At 40.4% G+C, this 18,740-nt stretch overlaps 1 protein-coding gene across 4 annotated transcripts in view; it reads left to right on the forward strand.

The window, feature by feature from the left end:
• Nucleotides 1–877: 877 nt before the first annotated feature.
• Nucleotides 878–18,740, forward strand: part of LOC140533903 (sodium-coupled neutral amino acid symporter 1-like) — a 92,416-nt gene continuing 74,553 nt past the window's right edge. Inside the window, exons 1-4 of one of the 4 annotated variants that reach the window (XM_072654247.1) lie at nucleotides 878–966; nucleotides 1,697–1,813; nucleotides 6,221–6,367; nucleotides 6,490–6,525. In XM_072654247.1, coding sequence (XP_072510348.1) covers nucleotides 1,781–1,813; nucleotides 6,221–6,367; nucleotides 6,490–6,525 — 216 coding nt within the window. In that variant the 5' untranslated portion in view covers nucleotides 878–966; nucleotides 1,697–1,780. Of the gene's footprint in view, nucleotides 967–1,480; nucleotides 1,814–6,220; nucleotides 6,368–6,489; nucleotides 6,526–18,740 lie in introns of those variants that run through there. The other 3 variants (XM_072654249.1, XM_072654248.1, XM_072654250.1) reach the window with 3 other exon arrangements.

Below are 18,740 nucleotides of genomic sequence, written 5' to 3' on the forward strand. Positions count from 1 at the left end.
CTGATATCTCAATGATATGTACATCTCAGGAAAGCTCCAGAAGTAGGTGAGCAGAACACCAAGTGGTGCTGATAACTTTGAGATAACATGGATATGTTAAATTTAAAGTTTTACTGACAACTTTGAGATGAAGTGGTATGTCAATGAGCTAACCCTACCCTTCCTTCCTTTACCACCCCAACACAATCCCTAGACATCTACCTCTGAAACCCTTTTTGATGCTTGTCTCTACTTTCTGTGCTGTTTTTTTCCTTACACCCTCAGTGTCTTATTAAAGTGTGATTGCCACCTAGCTTCCCACTGCCAAAGTGATCTTTCCCAGGAGTACTCAAAGAACTGGACTGATGACCTCATTTAATATTTTTAAATTAATTAGCAGTTCAATTAAATTGGCACATCAAGTGTGCTCTAAGGGAAACAATATTGACCAGCTAATTAGCCAGGTGGATTCAACTATTTGGAATTTTAGCAAAGAGGTATAGAGGGCTAACAATTGCATTCTTTACTTTGTAATTTTTCAGAGGTATCTTGCCTGCCTGTTGTACTGTCTGCTTCTGGAAGCAGCAGAGCTCGTTCACATTCCCCAGTCTGCCTGGGAGCTGTATGCTCCCTCTCAACTGAAGTGTGTGTAAAGGGTGAAAACTGTTTCTAGGAATTATAAAGGGGAAGGTTTTTTCTATTCTGTGTACCTGGTGTCTTTGTACTCCACTTCTCTTTCCCCTCCTCTTCCCCTCCCCCCCCCCCCCAACTGCTTCCTTCTGGCTATAGTAAATTCCTACTTGCCTTCACAAGTTGTAACCCTCACCCTCAAGATCATCCCAACCCCCTCTCCTTCCCACCAGGAATGGTCCTTTCCCCTTCTCTACTACACCCCTCCCCCATCCACAGCAAACTGAAATACCCAGTAACTGTCCCCTGGCTGTGTTCTCTCAACTTCCCTTAATACATGAAAATACTGGTTAAAAGGTAGGACCTTTTAGTCTAGGAAAAGAGGACCATTTTTGTGGTCATATAGGCATCCCCAAAAAAGGGACAGGACAGGCTTACAATCAGGAAAACTCAACTTCCTAAGTTTAAATTTGGCCTTAGATACTTGCTGTGTAACCTTGAGCAAGTCATTTACTTTACCCTCTTTGCTTCAGTTTTCTTATCTGCAAAATGGGCTACAGAAGGAAATGCCAAACCATTTCAGTATCTTTGCCAAGAAAAGCTCAGATGGGGTCACAAAGAGTCAGTCACAACTGAACAACGATATGTGTCTTGAGTGCTAAGCTGTTGGTACCTCTCTAATGCTGGCAACAGTGAGAATACCCTACACATGTACAATAATAAGGCTATATAAAGTAGTATTGGGGAAAATGTAAGCACAAGCCACATGTCTACAATAGACTTTAAGGGATCGGAGAATTGCCAACAGGAGGTCAACCGCCTCTCATTCCAGAGTCTTGAGGACTGTGTCTCTCCTTCCTGGTTACTGGTTACCCTGGTAACCAAGATAACTAACGACATGATACAGAGGCAAGGAGGGTGGCTTGGGGTATCACTGTCCTGTATTTGCTGTTGTTGTTACTGGAGTTACTTTCCTAATCTGATGAATTCTGGCCTCTGCTGAATTCTTAGAACATCCCACTCCGAGTTTTGCTCTGAAAATTGGGTGAGTTTTGTTCGAGAAATCCCTTGTTCCCTCACTCACTAGGGACCCTCAAGAAGTCATCAATTTTGGGCACCTGTTGGGGTGCTAGAGGAGTGTGATTGCATTTCCTAACCACTGCTTGTCACAATGATAAATACCCAGGGATCATCTTCTGCACAGGTAAGCTGTGTAACAGGTAACTCCACCCACCCACCCTTCCCCTTTTAGGCAGACAGAGTTGAGGAAGCAGAAGATCTAAGAGGTAAGGCACTCAATCCCCAGTCCTTAGACCAAACTTTCCTTCTCACCACTAGAAAGACAGCTAGGAAAGGAAGCTGATGACAATTTGGAACTGCATGATGACGTTAGCTTGAGACATAGACCAGTGATGACTTGACTCTGAAAGCCAGAGAAATGAAACAATTAGCCTCTGTGCAGAGTGACTGAGTGACCACCTAAAAAATCCTGGGGAACTTATGAAAATAATTACATCAATGCCCAGAGGAGGGTTTTCTGGACCTGGAGGGCTATACATTTCTCCCTATTGTCCATCACAGCTAAGGCACAGACCCAATGGATTACTTTAGAGAAAGGCCAGGCTTTGGTTCAGGTCATGGACAGGCACTATGTTGTGGGTTTATCACAGTACTAATATACCTCCCTTGGAGGAGGTCTGGAAGAGGCTAGAGGATGCCCAACTAGATAAGCAAGCCAAGGCTGTGTTTCTGGAAGGAGTCCCAGAGACCCTCTGTGCCACCCTCCTCATGATGGCAGACATTGAGACCTTGCAGTCCCTGTTAGACATTCTGGACCTTGTAGAGAGACACTAAAGTAAGCCTGAGTCTCAGGTACTTGCCATCCAAGGGAATGGGGATCATAGACAAGGGGGAGGTAAGTGGAATATTAATAGAGAAAGCACTGCTCAGGGGTCCAAGTCCCAAAATGAGCATGACAAAAAGCATATAAAGGGTCCTTGAGACAAAGGACAAAAAGATTGGCATCTGATAATGCAAAGAATCCTGTATTGGAGAGCAAGTGATTTGGACTTCTCTAACTTGGCAGTTTTGTGCCATAAGCTCCAAAGAAATTCAGGCCTTTATAGATATAGTACATGGAAAAGGACAGGGAAGTTTCAACACATGCCAGAGGCTCCAGACCTCTAGCAAAGTGTGTTTGTCAAAGTCCTAGAAGGACCCCATAGGAACCTGCCAGCTCTAAGGACACTGGGTCCCCCAGGAAAATCACCTGTACATAACACAGTGCTGCAAACTGGAAACCACCAATATTTGAATACACTGCTGAACACTGGATTTCATGTCACCCTAGTCCCAGGCAACTCTGATATACAATGGGACTTCACTGACCCCATATAGGCAATGGCAGATGCCAGTACACAAAGCACCCAGACCACTGTGAATTTCATTGTAGGAGAAATCAGAGTATACCACTCCCAGTAGTTAGTGTCTCTGAGCATTCTACCCCCTTGCCCATAATCGGCATGGATGTCCTAGGACATCAGCTGATCACTTGGACAAAATCTAAGGTGTTAGTACTGCCCATAAGTAAGACCAAGTGGGAGCCAGTGTCTTCACCCTTCCCCATGAGAATTGCTAACACCCCACAGTATAAGCTTAGGCAAGTGATGGAATGTCTGCATTCCATTATAAAGGATTTGCTTACTGAATCTATGATTACCTTCATACTCTCCCCATTCAACTCACCAGTCTGGCCTGTCCAGAAAGTAGGCAAAGATGAATGGAAACTATCTGTGAACTACAGGAATTTGAATCATATAATAATAATATAACAATAATAGAATAAATAAACAATTTGAATAATTGTTTCTCCATTTAAAGTCCTACCATCCAATATTACAGAGGTGAGAGAGGACATTAAATCCTCTGGCTACTCTTGGTTTTCAATCAAGTAGACTTATCTGCTATGTTTTACTCTGTACCCATATCTTTAGGAACAAATTGCTTTAACATTTGAGAAGGCACAATATATTTTCACCAGGCTACCCATGGGATATCTGAATAGTTCTACCATTGCCCATGGACTGTGGTACTTAGAGGACATCCTGGTACCAGAGGGATCTATAGATGACATTACATGGTCAAAGACTCTACTGTTGCCTCTGTCCATGCCCACCTCACAGCTACAGTCTCTGACAAGTCATGGCTGTGCAATAAATCCCCATAACATACAAAGTATGTTAAATTCTTAGGCTGTGTATGGATCCATAAGGTCACGGACATGATTGTCCCAGTCTGAGATTAGTTACTGACCCACAAAGTTGCCCTTATTACCACTAAGGAATGACTTCTAGGTGGAGGCCTCAGCCAATACCACCCATACCTCTAGTGGAATGATTAGTTTATGGACTAATCCTAATGACAAGAGACTGTCAATGGGGTTCTGGAGCAGAAGTTCCCTGACGCTGCCACCAGGTGTTCATTCTTTGAGAGGAAGGTGCTGACTGCCTATTGATGGCCATAGAACCCTTTGATAGGCACAGATCCTGTCTCTCTGAGAACTGAGTTACCTATTTAGCTCTAGACAGGAGAATGGAAATTCTCTGTTAAAAATCTCCCTGTTAAAATGGAAATGGTATTTGTAGGACAGGGTAAAATGAGGCCCATAGGGAGTTAGGAAGCTGAGTAAGTGATACAAACCCCATTAAGACCACTTGTTTTTAGAGATACACCCTCCCCTAATGATCTACTCACTAAGTGGGGCCCACAGAATCAGCTGGCAAATGCTGTTGAGGTGAGGCTTACTTCACAGATGGCAATGCCTCTGGTTCCACTGAGAATTTCCACTGGTAGCTACAGTGTTCCACCCTGCAACCACCACCTCCTTGAGGGCTGATGGCAAAGGACATAACACTAGTGGGCAGAGCTGAAGGCCATTCAACCTAGTCATGAGGGACTTGATGAAGCAAGAGAGGAGCTCCTTCCATATCTGTACTGACTCCTGGGCAGTTGCTAATGGACTTGCAGTCTTATCTGGAAAGTGGGCCCAATGTATCTTGCAGATCCAATGTCAATCTGTATGGGGAGCTGAACATTGGAAGAACCTTGCAGGATATGCCCAGATCTATCTCATCTGGCTCAGTCATGTCTCTACCCAAACAGGAAGGGCTACAGAAGAAACAAGTCAACCATGTGCTTGATAACCTCACATGTGCAATTACTGACAGTGCCCCCATTACTACACAGGACACACCACATACAGATAGAGGACTTATGAAATGGGCACATGAATGCTCTTGACATTTAGGGACTGCTGACCTCACACAGTGGTTGAGGAGAGACAACCTCCACAATACCCACTGACCAGGTCACTAGGGAATGTGAGATAGTATCGCATTCTGCTCTGGATACATGGTAGCATTATTAAAGTGCCTGCAACTCACCAAATTTAGCAGGTGGACTTTGTTGGATCTTTGTCCTTTCAAGCTGGGCTTTTAAATATGCCTTCACCGTAGTAGACACTTGGGGGGAGGTAGGAAGGTGGTGCAATGGATAGACCATTGGGTCTAAAGTCAGGAAGACTCATCTTCTAAGTTCAAATTTGGTTTGAGACTCGCTGTGTCACCCTGGGCAACTCACATAAACATTTCCCTCCATTCCTCTTCTGTTAAAAATGAGCTGGAGAAGGAAATGGCAAACCATTCCAGTGGCCTTGCCAAGAAAACCCCAAAATAGGGTCACAAAGAGTTGGACATAACTGAAATTACTGAACAAGAAAAATACTAGATCCCTATATGGAATTTTACTGTATTACTCATGTAGGAACCCATAGCCAGTAATGTCACAATTGGACTGTCAAAGGAAATTCTTGCACTTTTGGCCCTCTCATACCCATCCATAGTAACCAGAGTATGCATTTTATAGCCCAGATCATGTAGCAATAGGCAGAGGACACTGGTATTCTGCGGTCTTTTTAATGAAAAGCATAATGGACTCTTAAAAATCACCCTGCTCAAGTTTCTGGGGAGAGATCAGACCCCAAGGGGATGCAGATGTCTGAAGCCTTCTGCACACTGAACAGCCCCTCCCTACCCCATGGCTCCTTTAGCTCTCAATACAGTACCTACAACCCACCTCCTTGCCTTTACCTCTTTCTCCAGGGCAAGGCCTAGGGCCTCAAATGAAACCCTAAGGGAATCCTAGGTCTTAGAATTAGAAGCTTTAAGAGAAACCTACACTGCTTTCCCCTCACAGTGGTCATGAACCGGAGGGTGGAGGAGGGTGAATTGGTGTAGTTGGCCATGGAATTCCCTAACCAAGGAGAAAGGGAAACATCAATAGTACCAGTAACTAGACAATCTTAGGCCACCAAGTTCACAACAGGTGGGATGATGAGGGTAGCCCTGAGCACTGATGGCATGATTCCACCTCCCTACCCCATGCTCCCTATCTCTTCCATATAACTGCCAAACCATGGTGGTGGTGGGATAGTAGAATGAATATGATCAGGAAAGTCCTTCACCCAGCAATACCAAGGTGATAGTCTCAGTTCCAACAAGGGACACTGAGACTGTATCAGAAGGAAATTAGAACATGTACCCCAACCTTTAAGAACATAGCAAGCAGCACAGAGACTGCCAAAGAAAGTAACGTCCCAGTGGTGCAAGACACTTCTGGACTCACAACTGATGAACTCATGGCTCAAGAGGCAAGGACTCCTGGCAATGTGCCTGCCACACCACTGGATATGGAAGACAAGGTACTCCCTAGACCCTCTCTGCCCTCCACAAAGTCCCAACTATCACCTCTTTAATAATCTACTTGCCCTCACTCAGCACCAGCTGGAGAGGAACCCACTGATGCTCTTCTTTTTTTTATTAGGAGGAGATGCAGCAGGAGGAGAGGGATCAACTCAAGGTACAGTAACTTGGGTATAGCAGTGGAGCTCCCTGGGTGATCATATGGGAAATTCCTCAGGAGGGCTTCCCCAAAACCCCTAGAAGGGACAGCTAGAACCCAGAGTCAAGCCCCAAACCCCACCAGTTCATATGGGACCAACTTCCCAGGATGCTGGCCTAGGTGCTAACTTTCCAGGACTCCAAAGACCGATTAATATAGCCTTCACAACTACATCCATTCCTCTGTTAATTAACTCAATCTTGGGAATATGGAGACACTCAGTGATACTCATTGGGTCCATTCTACCTGAACTGACCTGTCTTAACCAGTTAGCTCAACATTCTATCCAGGTGTAAGTGGGGACTATTGAGACCCATGCATCTGCTCCCACATCCTGGCCACCATCATGTGTCTATGTGACAGATGAAATCTGAAATAACTGAGGGAAATAAAGGTTCAAGGTTCTGAGCAGATCAGTTTATTAAGCAGTGCAATTCAATTGCATAACAAATCAAAACCAGGCTTCTTCAATTTGTCACCCAACCCAAAATGCAAGGGGAGACAGATTTTTACGTGTTAAAAGAAAGCAACAAGATCTAAACCAGGATACAAGATTAGATAATCTGATGTCTAATTGGAGGAAAGATTAGGAACTTTTCTGAGTTGGGAGGGAGACAAATGAGTTTTGAGAATTGAGAGAGGGGAGAGCAAGCAGGGGGATTTTTCTGGGTGTGAAACAGGCATGATTAGCAAGCAGCTGAAATTTACAGGAAAATGAAACTTAGGTCTTAAAATGGAGCCAGTTTTACAAAATAGAGTCAGTTTAGCTGACACAATTCCTTCAGTTCCACTCTTTGATTCATGAGGTAATGGTCAACCCACACCCCTTATAGATCACTTATCTATAAGATTTTTAATGTGCTCATGCTCATCATCAACATTACATACCAAGAAAAGACCACTGGGAAGCATCCTCTCAAATAGCTTAGTACAACAGCCACAGAGTCTAAGAACAATAATGATAACACAAACCTTGTTCAATAGACTCTATAGGTAAACTAAGGCTACAGATGAATCTACTTTGAACATACACAATGGACTAAGAGGAGATTTACATGTCACAAAGGAGACCAAGAAAACTCAGCAAACTCTAACAACATGAAGGAAAAGGCCAAAGCAATACAATGATGATCATCGATATTAAAAACATGAAATCTTCTTGTTTCCCAGTAACCCACTCCCAATGTCTATTTAATCATCACATTTTGAGTTTCAGATGGCTTCATCTGGGAAATCTGGTCCTTGGAAATATCTTCTCTTGAATATTCTGAAATAAGACTCATACTCAGGACAGCTTTGAAGAGAGCTCTGCTCCTTTGGTTCAGAATCACTTGTAGAGACTCTTAGATAATGCTAGTAAAATGTGCTAATAGAAAAACTTAGTACAATTTAGTGTAATCTCTTAAATTTGGTTATCCAAATCTGAAACTTCAGAGAATTTCAGTTTTTCTATAATACTTGCTTTTTCTTTCTTTGCCTAAACCCTGTACCTGATATAAGAATCTTAAAAAAAATTCATGAGGGTCTGATTTATAAAACGAACCCTTCTGTCTCTTTAAATGACCAGATAACGTAAATGGAGAAAACAATCACACTTTCTTTATAATTATAAATGCCATTTTATATGCAAAATCCTTAATCGCATAGTCAATCATATACATATGTATAAAGTTCTCAGAGAAAACAGTCTAACCCTGTTGCTTTCTCAAAATTTACTATTCCATCTAATTAGAAAACTTTTCTGTTACATTTTCATCTTATTACTTTGTCTACTTCCTCAACTTAGAAGGAAATCTTTTAGACAAACATACATTTGTCATTCAAACAACATGGCCAGTCCATAAGAGTTGTGCTCTCTGCAGTAAAATTTTTAGTAGTTCAGCTCAAGAAAGGGCTCCAGTGTCCAGCAACCTTATCTTTCCAGGTGATCTGCAGAATTTTTCTAAGACAATTCAAATGGCAGCAGCTTAATCTTAAGGCATGGCACTGACAGACTGTCCAAGATTCACAAGTATACAACAATGAGGTCAGCACAGTGGCTCTTTAGACCTTCAATCTGGTAGGCAGCCTAATATGCCCTCTTTCTTACACTTTCTTTTGGAGCCTCCAAAACACTGAGCTAGCTCTGGCAATGCATGCATCAGCCTCATCATCTATTTGTACATTCCTGGAAAGTGTACTGTCAAGACAAGTGAACTTATCCACAGCATTCAAAATTTCTCCATTTGCTGTAACTGATGTTTCCATGAATGGGTAACTCCAATAGACTGGCCACGCTGTTCTAAAGCCAAACGTACATTTGCCTAAAAGATGATTTTACAGAGAACTCACAGTCAAAAGAAACAGTATAGAGACATTCTCAAGGTCTATCTGAAGAACTCTGACATTGATTGCGAGACATAGGAGACACTGGCACAGCATCATCCATCATGGCATGTTTGCCTCAAAGAAGGAGCTGTGCTCTGTGAGCAAAGCAGAACTGCAGTAACTCAAAAGAAACATGAGATATGCAAATTTAGAGACCTATTCACTCCAAATGATCTTTGTGTTTGACCTGTCCATGTTCATATTGGCCTGACTAGGCACAACCAGACACATTGCACACTCACCTCAACATCATGATGTCATTTTGGTCCTCTTCAAGTACAAAGGACAACAATAACAATAGGGGATATTATCTCCATATTATTTGACCACAAATACAGATTAACATTATAAGATTTTTCATACTTGCATCCTATTATAGGAACTCAGAGTTGTTTCCATATCAATCTATTAATTAATTTATTTAGTTTATGCACTCACAAAACTTCTACTGTTCACTTGCCCGGATAATAGAAATTTACTACAAAAGGAAAAGAAGGGACACAGTTATAACAATGTTAAGACTTGTTCCTTCAAGGGCACAGACTGACTTGACCTAACTCCCTTAGCTCTGTTTGATTCCAGGCACATCATATCTGACAGCTAATCATGTAGTAAACCTCCACATTATTCACAGAGTATCGAAAACCAGATTCAGAATTAACCAGGTGGGGAAATTCCCTATCCAAAAAGGAAATAGCACAATAAGGAAACTGAAGATCCTAGTTTAGACCACTCCAAAGTTGCCCCCTCAACTTTTCCTAGAGACAGACATTTACTCATAGCAGTTCTCAAACTGCAGTACATGCCATTTTCTACTATTACCTTCATGACAATTTAGATGACCATTCCTATAATCAAAATGAAATTACAGTCCCAAGAGTTTTTATCTCAAATAGCAATATTTCACTAACCATGACTTAGGGCTTGAATATTATTAATTTTCACATGTTTCCCTAACTGTTACATGTCATTTACCTGTACTTATAAATTAAAATTAACTACATTCTGGGGCTTCAGATATACACTGAATATCTGAGAGTTGACTCAATGTGATAAAGCTCCATCTTTAAACCACCCCACATATATTCGTAATTTTATAAGTGATAGCCAAAAATTTTCAAATGAAAACTCACTCTTCATTATGGTAAACTTATAAATTTCCTTCCTTTTGGCAAGGAGTGGAAGAACAGATACTATTTTTCTCAATAAAGTTCTCAAACTTCAATACTTTAGATTTTACAATGTGTGATCAGTAGGAGGATAAAAATCTTATGACCCTACTTGAATACAAAGTCTCAAGGGACCTCACAGATAAGGATATGGGGTTTTTATTTTTAGCTTTTACTTATCATTTTATTTTCCCCAGTTACCTGTGAAAACAATTTTTAACATTCGATTTTAAAAGTTGCAAATTCTCTCCTTTCCTCTCTCTTCACAAACTTCCCTCCCACCATTGAGAAGGCAAGCAATTCAATATGAGTTATACATGTGTATGCAAAACATATCCATAATAATCGTGTTGTGAAAGAAAATAAAGACAAAAAGGAAGAAAAATGAAGAAAGTTAAAAAGTACGCTTCAATCTGTAGGCAGAAACCATCAGTTCTATCTCTGTGGAGGAATAGCACTTTTCATCATAAGTTTTTTTTAAAATTAATTTATTTAACTTTTAACATTCATTTTCACAAAATTTTGGGTTCCAAATTTTCTCCCCATTTCTCCCCTCTCCCCACCCCAAAACACCGAGCATTCTAATTACCCCTATCACCAATCTGCCCTCTCTTCTATCATCCCTCGCTTCCCTTGTCCCCATCTTCTCTTTTGTCCTGTAGGGCCAGATAACTTTCTATACCCCTTTACCTGTATTTTTTATTTCCTAGTAGCAAGAACAGTACTCGACAGTTGTTCCTAAAACTTTGAGTTCCAACTTCTCTTCATCCCTCCCTCCCCACCCATTCCCTTTGGAAGGCAAGCAATTCAATATAGGCCATACCTGTGTAGTTTTGGAAATGACTTCCATAATAGTCGTGTTGTGTAAGACTAACTATATTTCCCTCCATCGTATCCTGCCCCCCATTGCTCCCATTCTCTCTTTTGATCCTGTCCCTCCCCAAGAGTGTTGACTTCAGATTGCTCCCTCCTCCCATTGCCCTCCCTTCTATCCTCCTCCCCACCCTGCTTATACCCTTCTCCCCCACTTTCCTCTATTGTAAGATAGGTTTTCATACCAAAATGAGTGTGCATTTTATTCCTTCCTTTAGTGGAATGTGATGAGAGTAAGCTTCATATTTTTCTCTCACCTCCCTTCTTTTCCCCTCCACCAAAAAGTCTTTTGCTTGCCTCTTTTATGAGAGATAATTTGCCCCATTCCATTTCTCCCTTTCTCTTCCCAATATATTTCTCTCTCACTACTTAATTTCATTTTTTTAAGATATGATCACATCCTATTTAATTCACCCTGTGCTCTCTGCCTCTCTCTCTCTCTCTCTATGTGTGTGTGTGTGTGTTTGTGTAATCCTACCAACTACCCAGATACTGAAAAGTTTCAAGAATTACAAAAATTTTCTTTCCATGTAGGAATGCAAACAGTTCAACTTTAGTAAGTCCCTTATGACTTCTCTTTACTGTTTACCTTTTCATGCTTCTCTTCATTCTTGTGTTTGAGAGTCAAATTTTCTTTTCAGCTCTAGTCTTTACATCAAGAATGCTTAAAAGTCCCCAATTTCATTGAAAGACCATTTTTTCCCCTGAAGTATTATACTCAGTTTTGCTGGGTAGGTGATTCTTGGTTTTAGTCCTAGTTCCTTTGACTTCTGGAATATCATATTCCATGCCCTTCGATCCCTTAATGTAGAAGCTGCTAGATCTTGTGTTATCCTGATTGTATTTCCACAATATTTGAATTGTTTCTTTCTAGCTGCTTGCAATATTTTCTCCTTGACCAGGGAACTCTGGAATTTGGCCACAATGTTCCTAGGAGTTTCTCTTTTTGGATCTCTTTCAGGCAGTGATCAGTGGATTCCTTGAATACTTATTTTGCCCTCTGGTTCTAGAATCTCAGGGCAGTTTTCCTTGATAATGTCATGAAAGATGATGTCTAGGCTCTTTTTTTGATCATGGCTTTCAGGTAGTCCCATAATATTTAAATTGTCTTTCCTGGTTCTATTTTCCAGGTCAGTTGTTTTTCCAATGAGATGTTTCACATTATCTTCCATTTTTTCATTCTTTTGGTTTTGTTTTGTTTTGGGATTTCTTGGTTTCTCATAAAGTCATTGGCCTCCATCTGTTCCATTCTAATTTTGAAAGAACTATTTTCTTCAGTGAGCTTTTGAACCTCCTTTTCCATTTGGTTAATTCTGCTTTTTAAAGCATTCTTCTCATTGGCTTTTTGAACCTCTTTTGCCAGTTGAGTTAGCCTATTTTTCAAGGTGTTATTTTCTTCAGCATTTTTTTGGGTCTCCTTTAGCAAGGTGTTGACCTGCTTTTCATGCTTTTCTTGTATCTCTCTCATTTCTCTTCCCAGTTTTTCCTCCACCTCTCTTACTTGATTTTCAAAATCCTTTTTGAGTTCTTCCATGGCCTGAGCCCATGGTATATTTATTTTGGATGTGTGGGATACAGAAGCCTTGACTTCTGTGTCTTTCCCTGATGGTAAGCATTGTTCTTCCTCATCAGAAAGGAAGGGAGGAAATACTTGTTCACCAAGAAAGTAACCTTCTATAGTCTTATTTTTTTCCCCTTTTCTGGGCATTTTCCCAGCCAGTGACTTGACTTCTGAGTTTTCTTTCCACCCCCACCATGCCTCCAGATCCACCCAGCCAGTGCTTGGGGTCTGAGATTCAAATGCTGCTTCCCAGCCTCAGGGCTTTGGGTGGGGGTGGGGCTGCTATTCAGTGTGAGATTAAGTTCAGGTGCTCAGGTGGGGGCAGGGCCGCCACATGGGGCTCAGTTCCCTCAAGAGGTTTATGCAGAGACCTTCAACAATGGATCTGGGCTCCTGCCTGCTTGGGGAGCCCCTGTCTGCCACTGCCCCCCCCCACTGCCTCCCGAGGGAACCTGAGTTATGAGGACACCCCACTCCCCTCTCAATCAGCCAAAGAGACCCTCTCACAGACCTTCAGCTCCTGTAGGTGGAGAGACCTGCGTGGCTGCTAGAGATTCTGTCCCTGAAGCCTGCTGGGATCTGCTTCTCTTGGTGCCTCGTGGCCAAGGTAGGGCTGGGCTCTGCTCCAGGTCCAGTGTGTGCCGGACCTTTCTGTCAGGTTTTCAGATCTCTCTGGAACAGAAATCTCCTCCACTCCATTGTTCTCTGGCTTCTGCTGCTCCAGAATTTGTTGGGAGTTCTTCTTCACAGGTATTTTATGGGCTGTGGATTTCGGAGCTAGCATATGTGTGTCTTTCTATTCCTCCAACTTGGCTCCTCCCCCCCCCTTATCATAAGTTTTACAGAGTTGTCTTGAATCATTTTATTGCTGAGAATAGCTAAGTCATTCTTACCAATCATTTTACAATATTTCAGTTTCTTTGTACACAATAAATTTCACTTTGTATCAGCCCATGCAAGTCTTTCCAGGTTTTTTTCTAAGAACACTCTGCTCATTATTTCATATAGTACAATAGCATTCCCTCACAATCATATGTCACAATTTGTTCAGCCATTTTCCAATTAATGAGCTTCCCTTCAACTTCTAATTCTTTGCCTCCCAGAAAAAGAGCTGCTATAAATATTTTTGTACAATAAATCCTTTACCTTTTTGTTTTTTACGTGTTTTGGGATAGAGACCTAGTAGACTATTGCTAGATCAAAGGGTATGCAGGGTTTTATAGCCCTTTGGGCATTGTTCCAAATTGCTCTACAGGATGGTTGAATCAGTTCCCAACTCCACCAGCAGTACATTGAAATCCCATTTTTTTCCACATCCCCTCTAACATTTGTTATTTTTCTTTTCTTTCCTATTAGCTGATCTGATAGATATGAGGTATTTCCTCAGAATTGTTTTAATTTTCAGTTTTCCAATCAATAGTGAGTTAGAATATTTTTTCATATGGCTATATATAGCTTTGATTACTTCATCTGAAAAGTGATCATATCTTTTGATCATTTATAAACTGGGGAAGGGCTCTTATTTTTAAAAATTTGACTCCATTCTCTACGTGCTTGAGAAATGAGGCCTTTATCACAGAAACTTGCTTCAAAATTTTTTCACAGTTGCTATTGTTAACTGTATTTCCCTCCATCCTAGCCTCACCCTCCTGTTTATCTATTCCCTCTCTTTTCACCTGTTCCTCCTCAAAAGTATTTTGCTTCTGACTACCCCTTCCCTCAATCTGCCCTGCTCTATCACACTCCCCAGCCCCTGCTTCTTTTATCCCTTTCCCCTCCTATTTTCCTGTAGGGTAGGATAGATTTCTTTCCCTCTTTGAGCCAATTCACTCATTCCCCCCTTACTTCCACTCTCTTCCCCTCCACAATGAAAGCTTCTTCTTGCTTCTTTTATGTGAGACAATTTACCCCATTCTACTCCTTTTCTCTTTTTCCCAGTACATTCCTCTCTCTCATCCCTTAATTTTATATTTAGATATCATCCCTTCATATTCAGTTCATATTTTTGCCCTTTACATACTCCTTCTAAATACCCTAACAATGAGAAAGTTCTTATGAGTTGCAGATATCATCTCCCCACATAGGAATGTAAACAGTGTAACCTTCTTAAGTCCTTTATGATTTTTCCTTCTAATTGACCTTTTTATGCTTCTCTTAAGACTAGTATTTGAAAGGAAAATTTTCTATTCAGCTCTGGTCTTTTCATCAAGAATGCTTGAAAGTCTCTATCTCATTGAATGTCCTTTTTGTCCTGAAGGATTATACTCAGTTTTCCTGGGAAGGTGATCCTTGGTTGTAATCCTAGCTCCTTTGCCTTTTGGAATATCATATTGCAAACCCTCTGATCCTTTAATGTAGAAGCTGCTACTTTCTGGTTATTTGCAATATTTTCTCCTTAATCTGGGAGCTCTGAAATTTGGTTATAATAGTCCTGGGAGTTTTCATTTGGGGATTTCTTTCAAGAGGTGATTGGTAGATTCTTTCAATGTCTATTTTGCCCTCTGGTTCTAGAATACCAAGGCAGTTTTCTTGAAAGATGATGTCTAGGCTCATTTTTTTTATCATGGCTTTTAGATAATCCAATAATTTTTAAATGATGTCTCCTGACCTGTTTTCCAGATCGGTTGTTTTTCTATGGAGCTATTTCAGATTATCTTCTATTTTTTTACTCTTTTGGTTTTTATTGTTTCTTGGTTTCGAATAAAATCATTAATTTCCATTTGCTCCATTCTAATTTGTTTTTGCTACTCCAAGTATTTTTATAAGAGTTATCTGTAAGGCATTTAAAACACCAGTTTGTGAGGATAAACTCCACTGGAGAGAATACAGAATGCAGATAGATACAGAGCTAAGGAATTTTCTTGATTTAGGGCAGGTTCTGAGAGTCCACTGTTTTCTGATCAGCCTTGTGCTGTTCTGTAATCTCATACTTCTCTTTTTCTGTGTCATAAATATCTCCTTCTTGGTGTCTATGTATATAGAATCTCTTATTCTTAAAGTAAGCATCAGTAAGATGATTTGGAATTTTTACACCAAAAAGGTTAACTCTGGTAGAGGTAGCAATGACAAATTTCTGATAGGTCCTTCTCAGAGGAATGCAGTTGATGGTCAGAAGTCCAGTCAACAGAAAAAAGCCACTTGCCAGCTGCTTCAAGAAAATCACTCACTTGCCCCTGTGGAGACTAGTGAACATGATCATAATGGTGCTTAGGGGCTTGGGGTGATGCTAGTTTGAAGTCTCTTCATATTCTGGTTGAAGGGCTTTTTGCCATGACCTAGCAGTTTTCTAGGCACATCCTCAGAAAGGTAATACCTAGGCATTTTGTGATTCTTTACCACGCAGATTCCTCCAGCTGACTTTGAGATATTAGCAGGCACCTTATCTTTCTTTTTCTTTTCAATCCAAGTTTTTGGTGCAGAATATTTCTGCTTGTATATGACTCTTTGAGAATACATTGCAGACCTGGAGTATCTACCGATACCTTGGACTGGGTTCTGACTGAAATGCTTTCCAGGCATTTTCACCACCTTTTCAGCCACATCTTCCTTTTTGTTCTCCTTTTTTCCTTTTTGGATCTTCTTTTCCTTTTGTTTCATTGTAGGCTTTTTAAAAAGCCTGCTATCTTGACAGCTCCATTCTCATTTTTGAGGAATTATTTTCTTCAGTGAGTTTTTGGACCTCCTTTCCCATTTGACCAGTTCTGCCTTTTAAGGCATTCTTCTCATTGTCTTTTTGGACTTCTTTTGCCATTTGACCTAGTCTGTTTTTTAAGGTGTTATTTTCTTCAGTATTTTTTTTGTGTGTCTCCTTTACCAAACTGTTGACTCTTTTTTCATGATTTTCTTGCATCAATCTCATTTCTCTTTCCATTTTTTCCTCTACCTTTCTTACTTGATTTTCAAAAACCTTTTTGAGCTCTTCTATGATCTGAGAACAATTCATATTGTTTTGTGGAGCCTTTGGATGTAGGAGTTTTGATTTTGTTGTCTTCTTCTGAGTATATGTTTTGATCTTCCTTGTCACCATAGTAGCTTTTTTATGTTGCTTGCTCATTTCCCTAACGTATCAGTTTTTAAACTCTTTGTTAAAGTAGGGCTCTGCTTCCAGTGTGGAGGATGCATTGTTTCAAGCTTCAAGGGTTTTATACAGGTATTTTTAGAGATAGTTTTAGGAACCTTTAAGTTTTCAGTTCTTCCAAGGTGGTATGACCTAAGGAAAAGTGTTTACTACTCTCCTGGTCTGTGCTCTGATTTGTGAATGACCACGAGTGCTCTTTTCTGCTGTGTGAGGAGAGTCTCCCCCTCCACAGCTGCCCCAAGATCTGCCATTGTAGTGCTTCTCCTGGCACTAAAACTGCCACCCAGGACCCAGATCCAAGTATGGGCAAGGCAACAGAGTCTTGCCCCAGTGCTAGCAAAATGCCCCCTATAATCTCCTTCTGACCAGTTCTTTGATGTGGGTTGAGAGCTCCAGGAGCAGCTACTGCCAATTTTGCTACAGATTTGGTCAATTCTAAGGCCTGATCCTAGTTTACTGGTGCATGGTCTGTGCTGGACTGTGCTCTACTCTCAGTCAGGAGCATTAAACTTTTCCTGGAGAGCTTCCAAGTTGTCTTGGTCTGGAAAGTCGTTTCACTCCATCTTTTTCTGGGTTCTGCTGCTCTAGAATGTGTTTGTCACTTTAAAAGTTATTTGGAAGGGTTTAGAGGAGAGCTAAGCCAAGTTCCTGCCTTTCCCTGGCCATCCTGGCTCTGCCTCCCCAGATAAAGATATATTAACTCATCTGTATAACTTTTACCCTCAAACAGTAGGTGATTATTATATATTTTAAAACAAAATATATCCCATTAAATATTGAATGATTTTTCAGATATTTAGTTTTATCATATTCTTTTCACAGCTCAATTCATAATGTAATAGCATCCACATAGAAAAAGGGAAGTTATTTTGTCTAACAACTTTTCTGACACAATGGTTTCTCAAATTTCACAATGTAAGAAAAATTTTAAGAAATACAATGACATGCACATTATCGTGTATTTAAAATATGAAACAAAATTTATTGCCACTCAGGTGACATCAATTCAGTTTTCTGTATTATCTTGTGTAAAAAATATCACTTGGCATTTTATACCAATCATATATTCACTTATAATCACATACAAATCACTAATCACCTTGTATAAAGTGATCCAATTAAAGAAATAACCCATAATAATAGCTAACATTTAGATAGTGCTTGTCATCTATTAAACACTTCACACCACTACATAATTTTCACCCTTACAACAACCCTTGGACATAGGTATCATTTTCCTCTTTACAGATCAGGAAGCTAATATAGACAGTGAGAAGATAACTTGCTTAAGCTCAAACAGCTAATAAGTTTGGGAGACTAAAGTGTCACTCAGATTTCCCTGATCTATGGAGGTTTCCAGCATTTGTTTTTGCATTTGATGTCATAATTAGTTGTTGTCCATTTAGTCATCACTAGAACTATCTATGGGGTTTTCTTGTGAAAAATACTGAAGTAGTTTGCCATTTCCTTCTCCAGTGAATTCAGTGGATCTTTTTTTTGTCAGATAAACAGAGCTCAAGTGATTTGCTCAGGGTCACACAGCTAGAAAGCATCTGAGGCTGGATTTAACTCAGGTCTATCTGACTCCAGGCCCAATTCTCTATCCATTGATTCATCAGCTTTCTGACACAATTAACAGGAGAACGCATCTCACCACATCATAATTTAGTTTCAGGACAAATATTAACCTAATCAAATCTGGATTTACAATAACAAAATTAAAGTCTCAATTTCCTAGGGCTATTAGACACCTGTGCTTAAAATTTAGTGCCCAGAGTTAACAGTTCATTTTCAAAGGTTCGTGGTAGCACTTTTACCTTTCCATAAACTTTTTTAATATATTTTTTTCAAACATCACCTAAAGAGCCAAATGAATTCCTTTCATGTTCATAACCTAGCCCCCTATCTCTCTCCCCAAAGTTTTTCAAGTGAAAGATAAGGAGAGATTCTACGTGGCAGCTCCAAATTCCTATCCCCTTGCTTTGGATCTTACACTGGGGAATACACCTTTGAAATACACCATCTTTTCACTGAATTACTAATCATATCCCAAACTATATCATCCCAAATTATGTAAATAATCTTTATTCCACCGAATTTATCCTTTGAAATTTAGCACAGAATT

Source organism: Notamacropus eugenii, chromosome 3, assembly GCF_028372415.1.
Source record: "Notamacropus eugenii isolate mMacEug1 chromosome 3, mMacEug1.pri_v2, whole genome shotgun sequence".
NCBI classification, from domain to species: Eukaryota; Metazoa; Chordata; class Mammalia; order Diprotodontia; family Macropodidae; genus Notamacropus; species Notamacropus eugenii.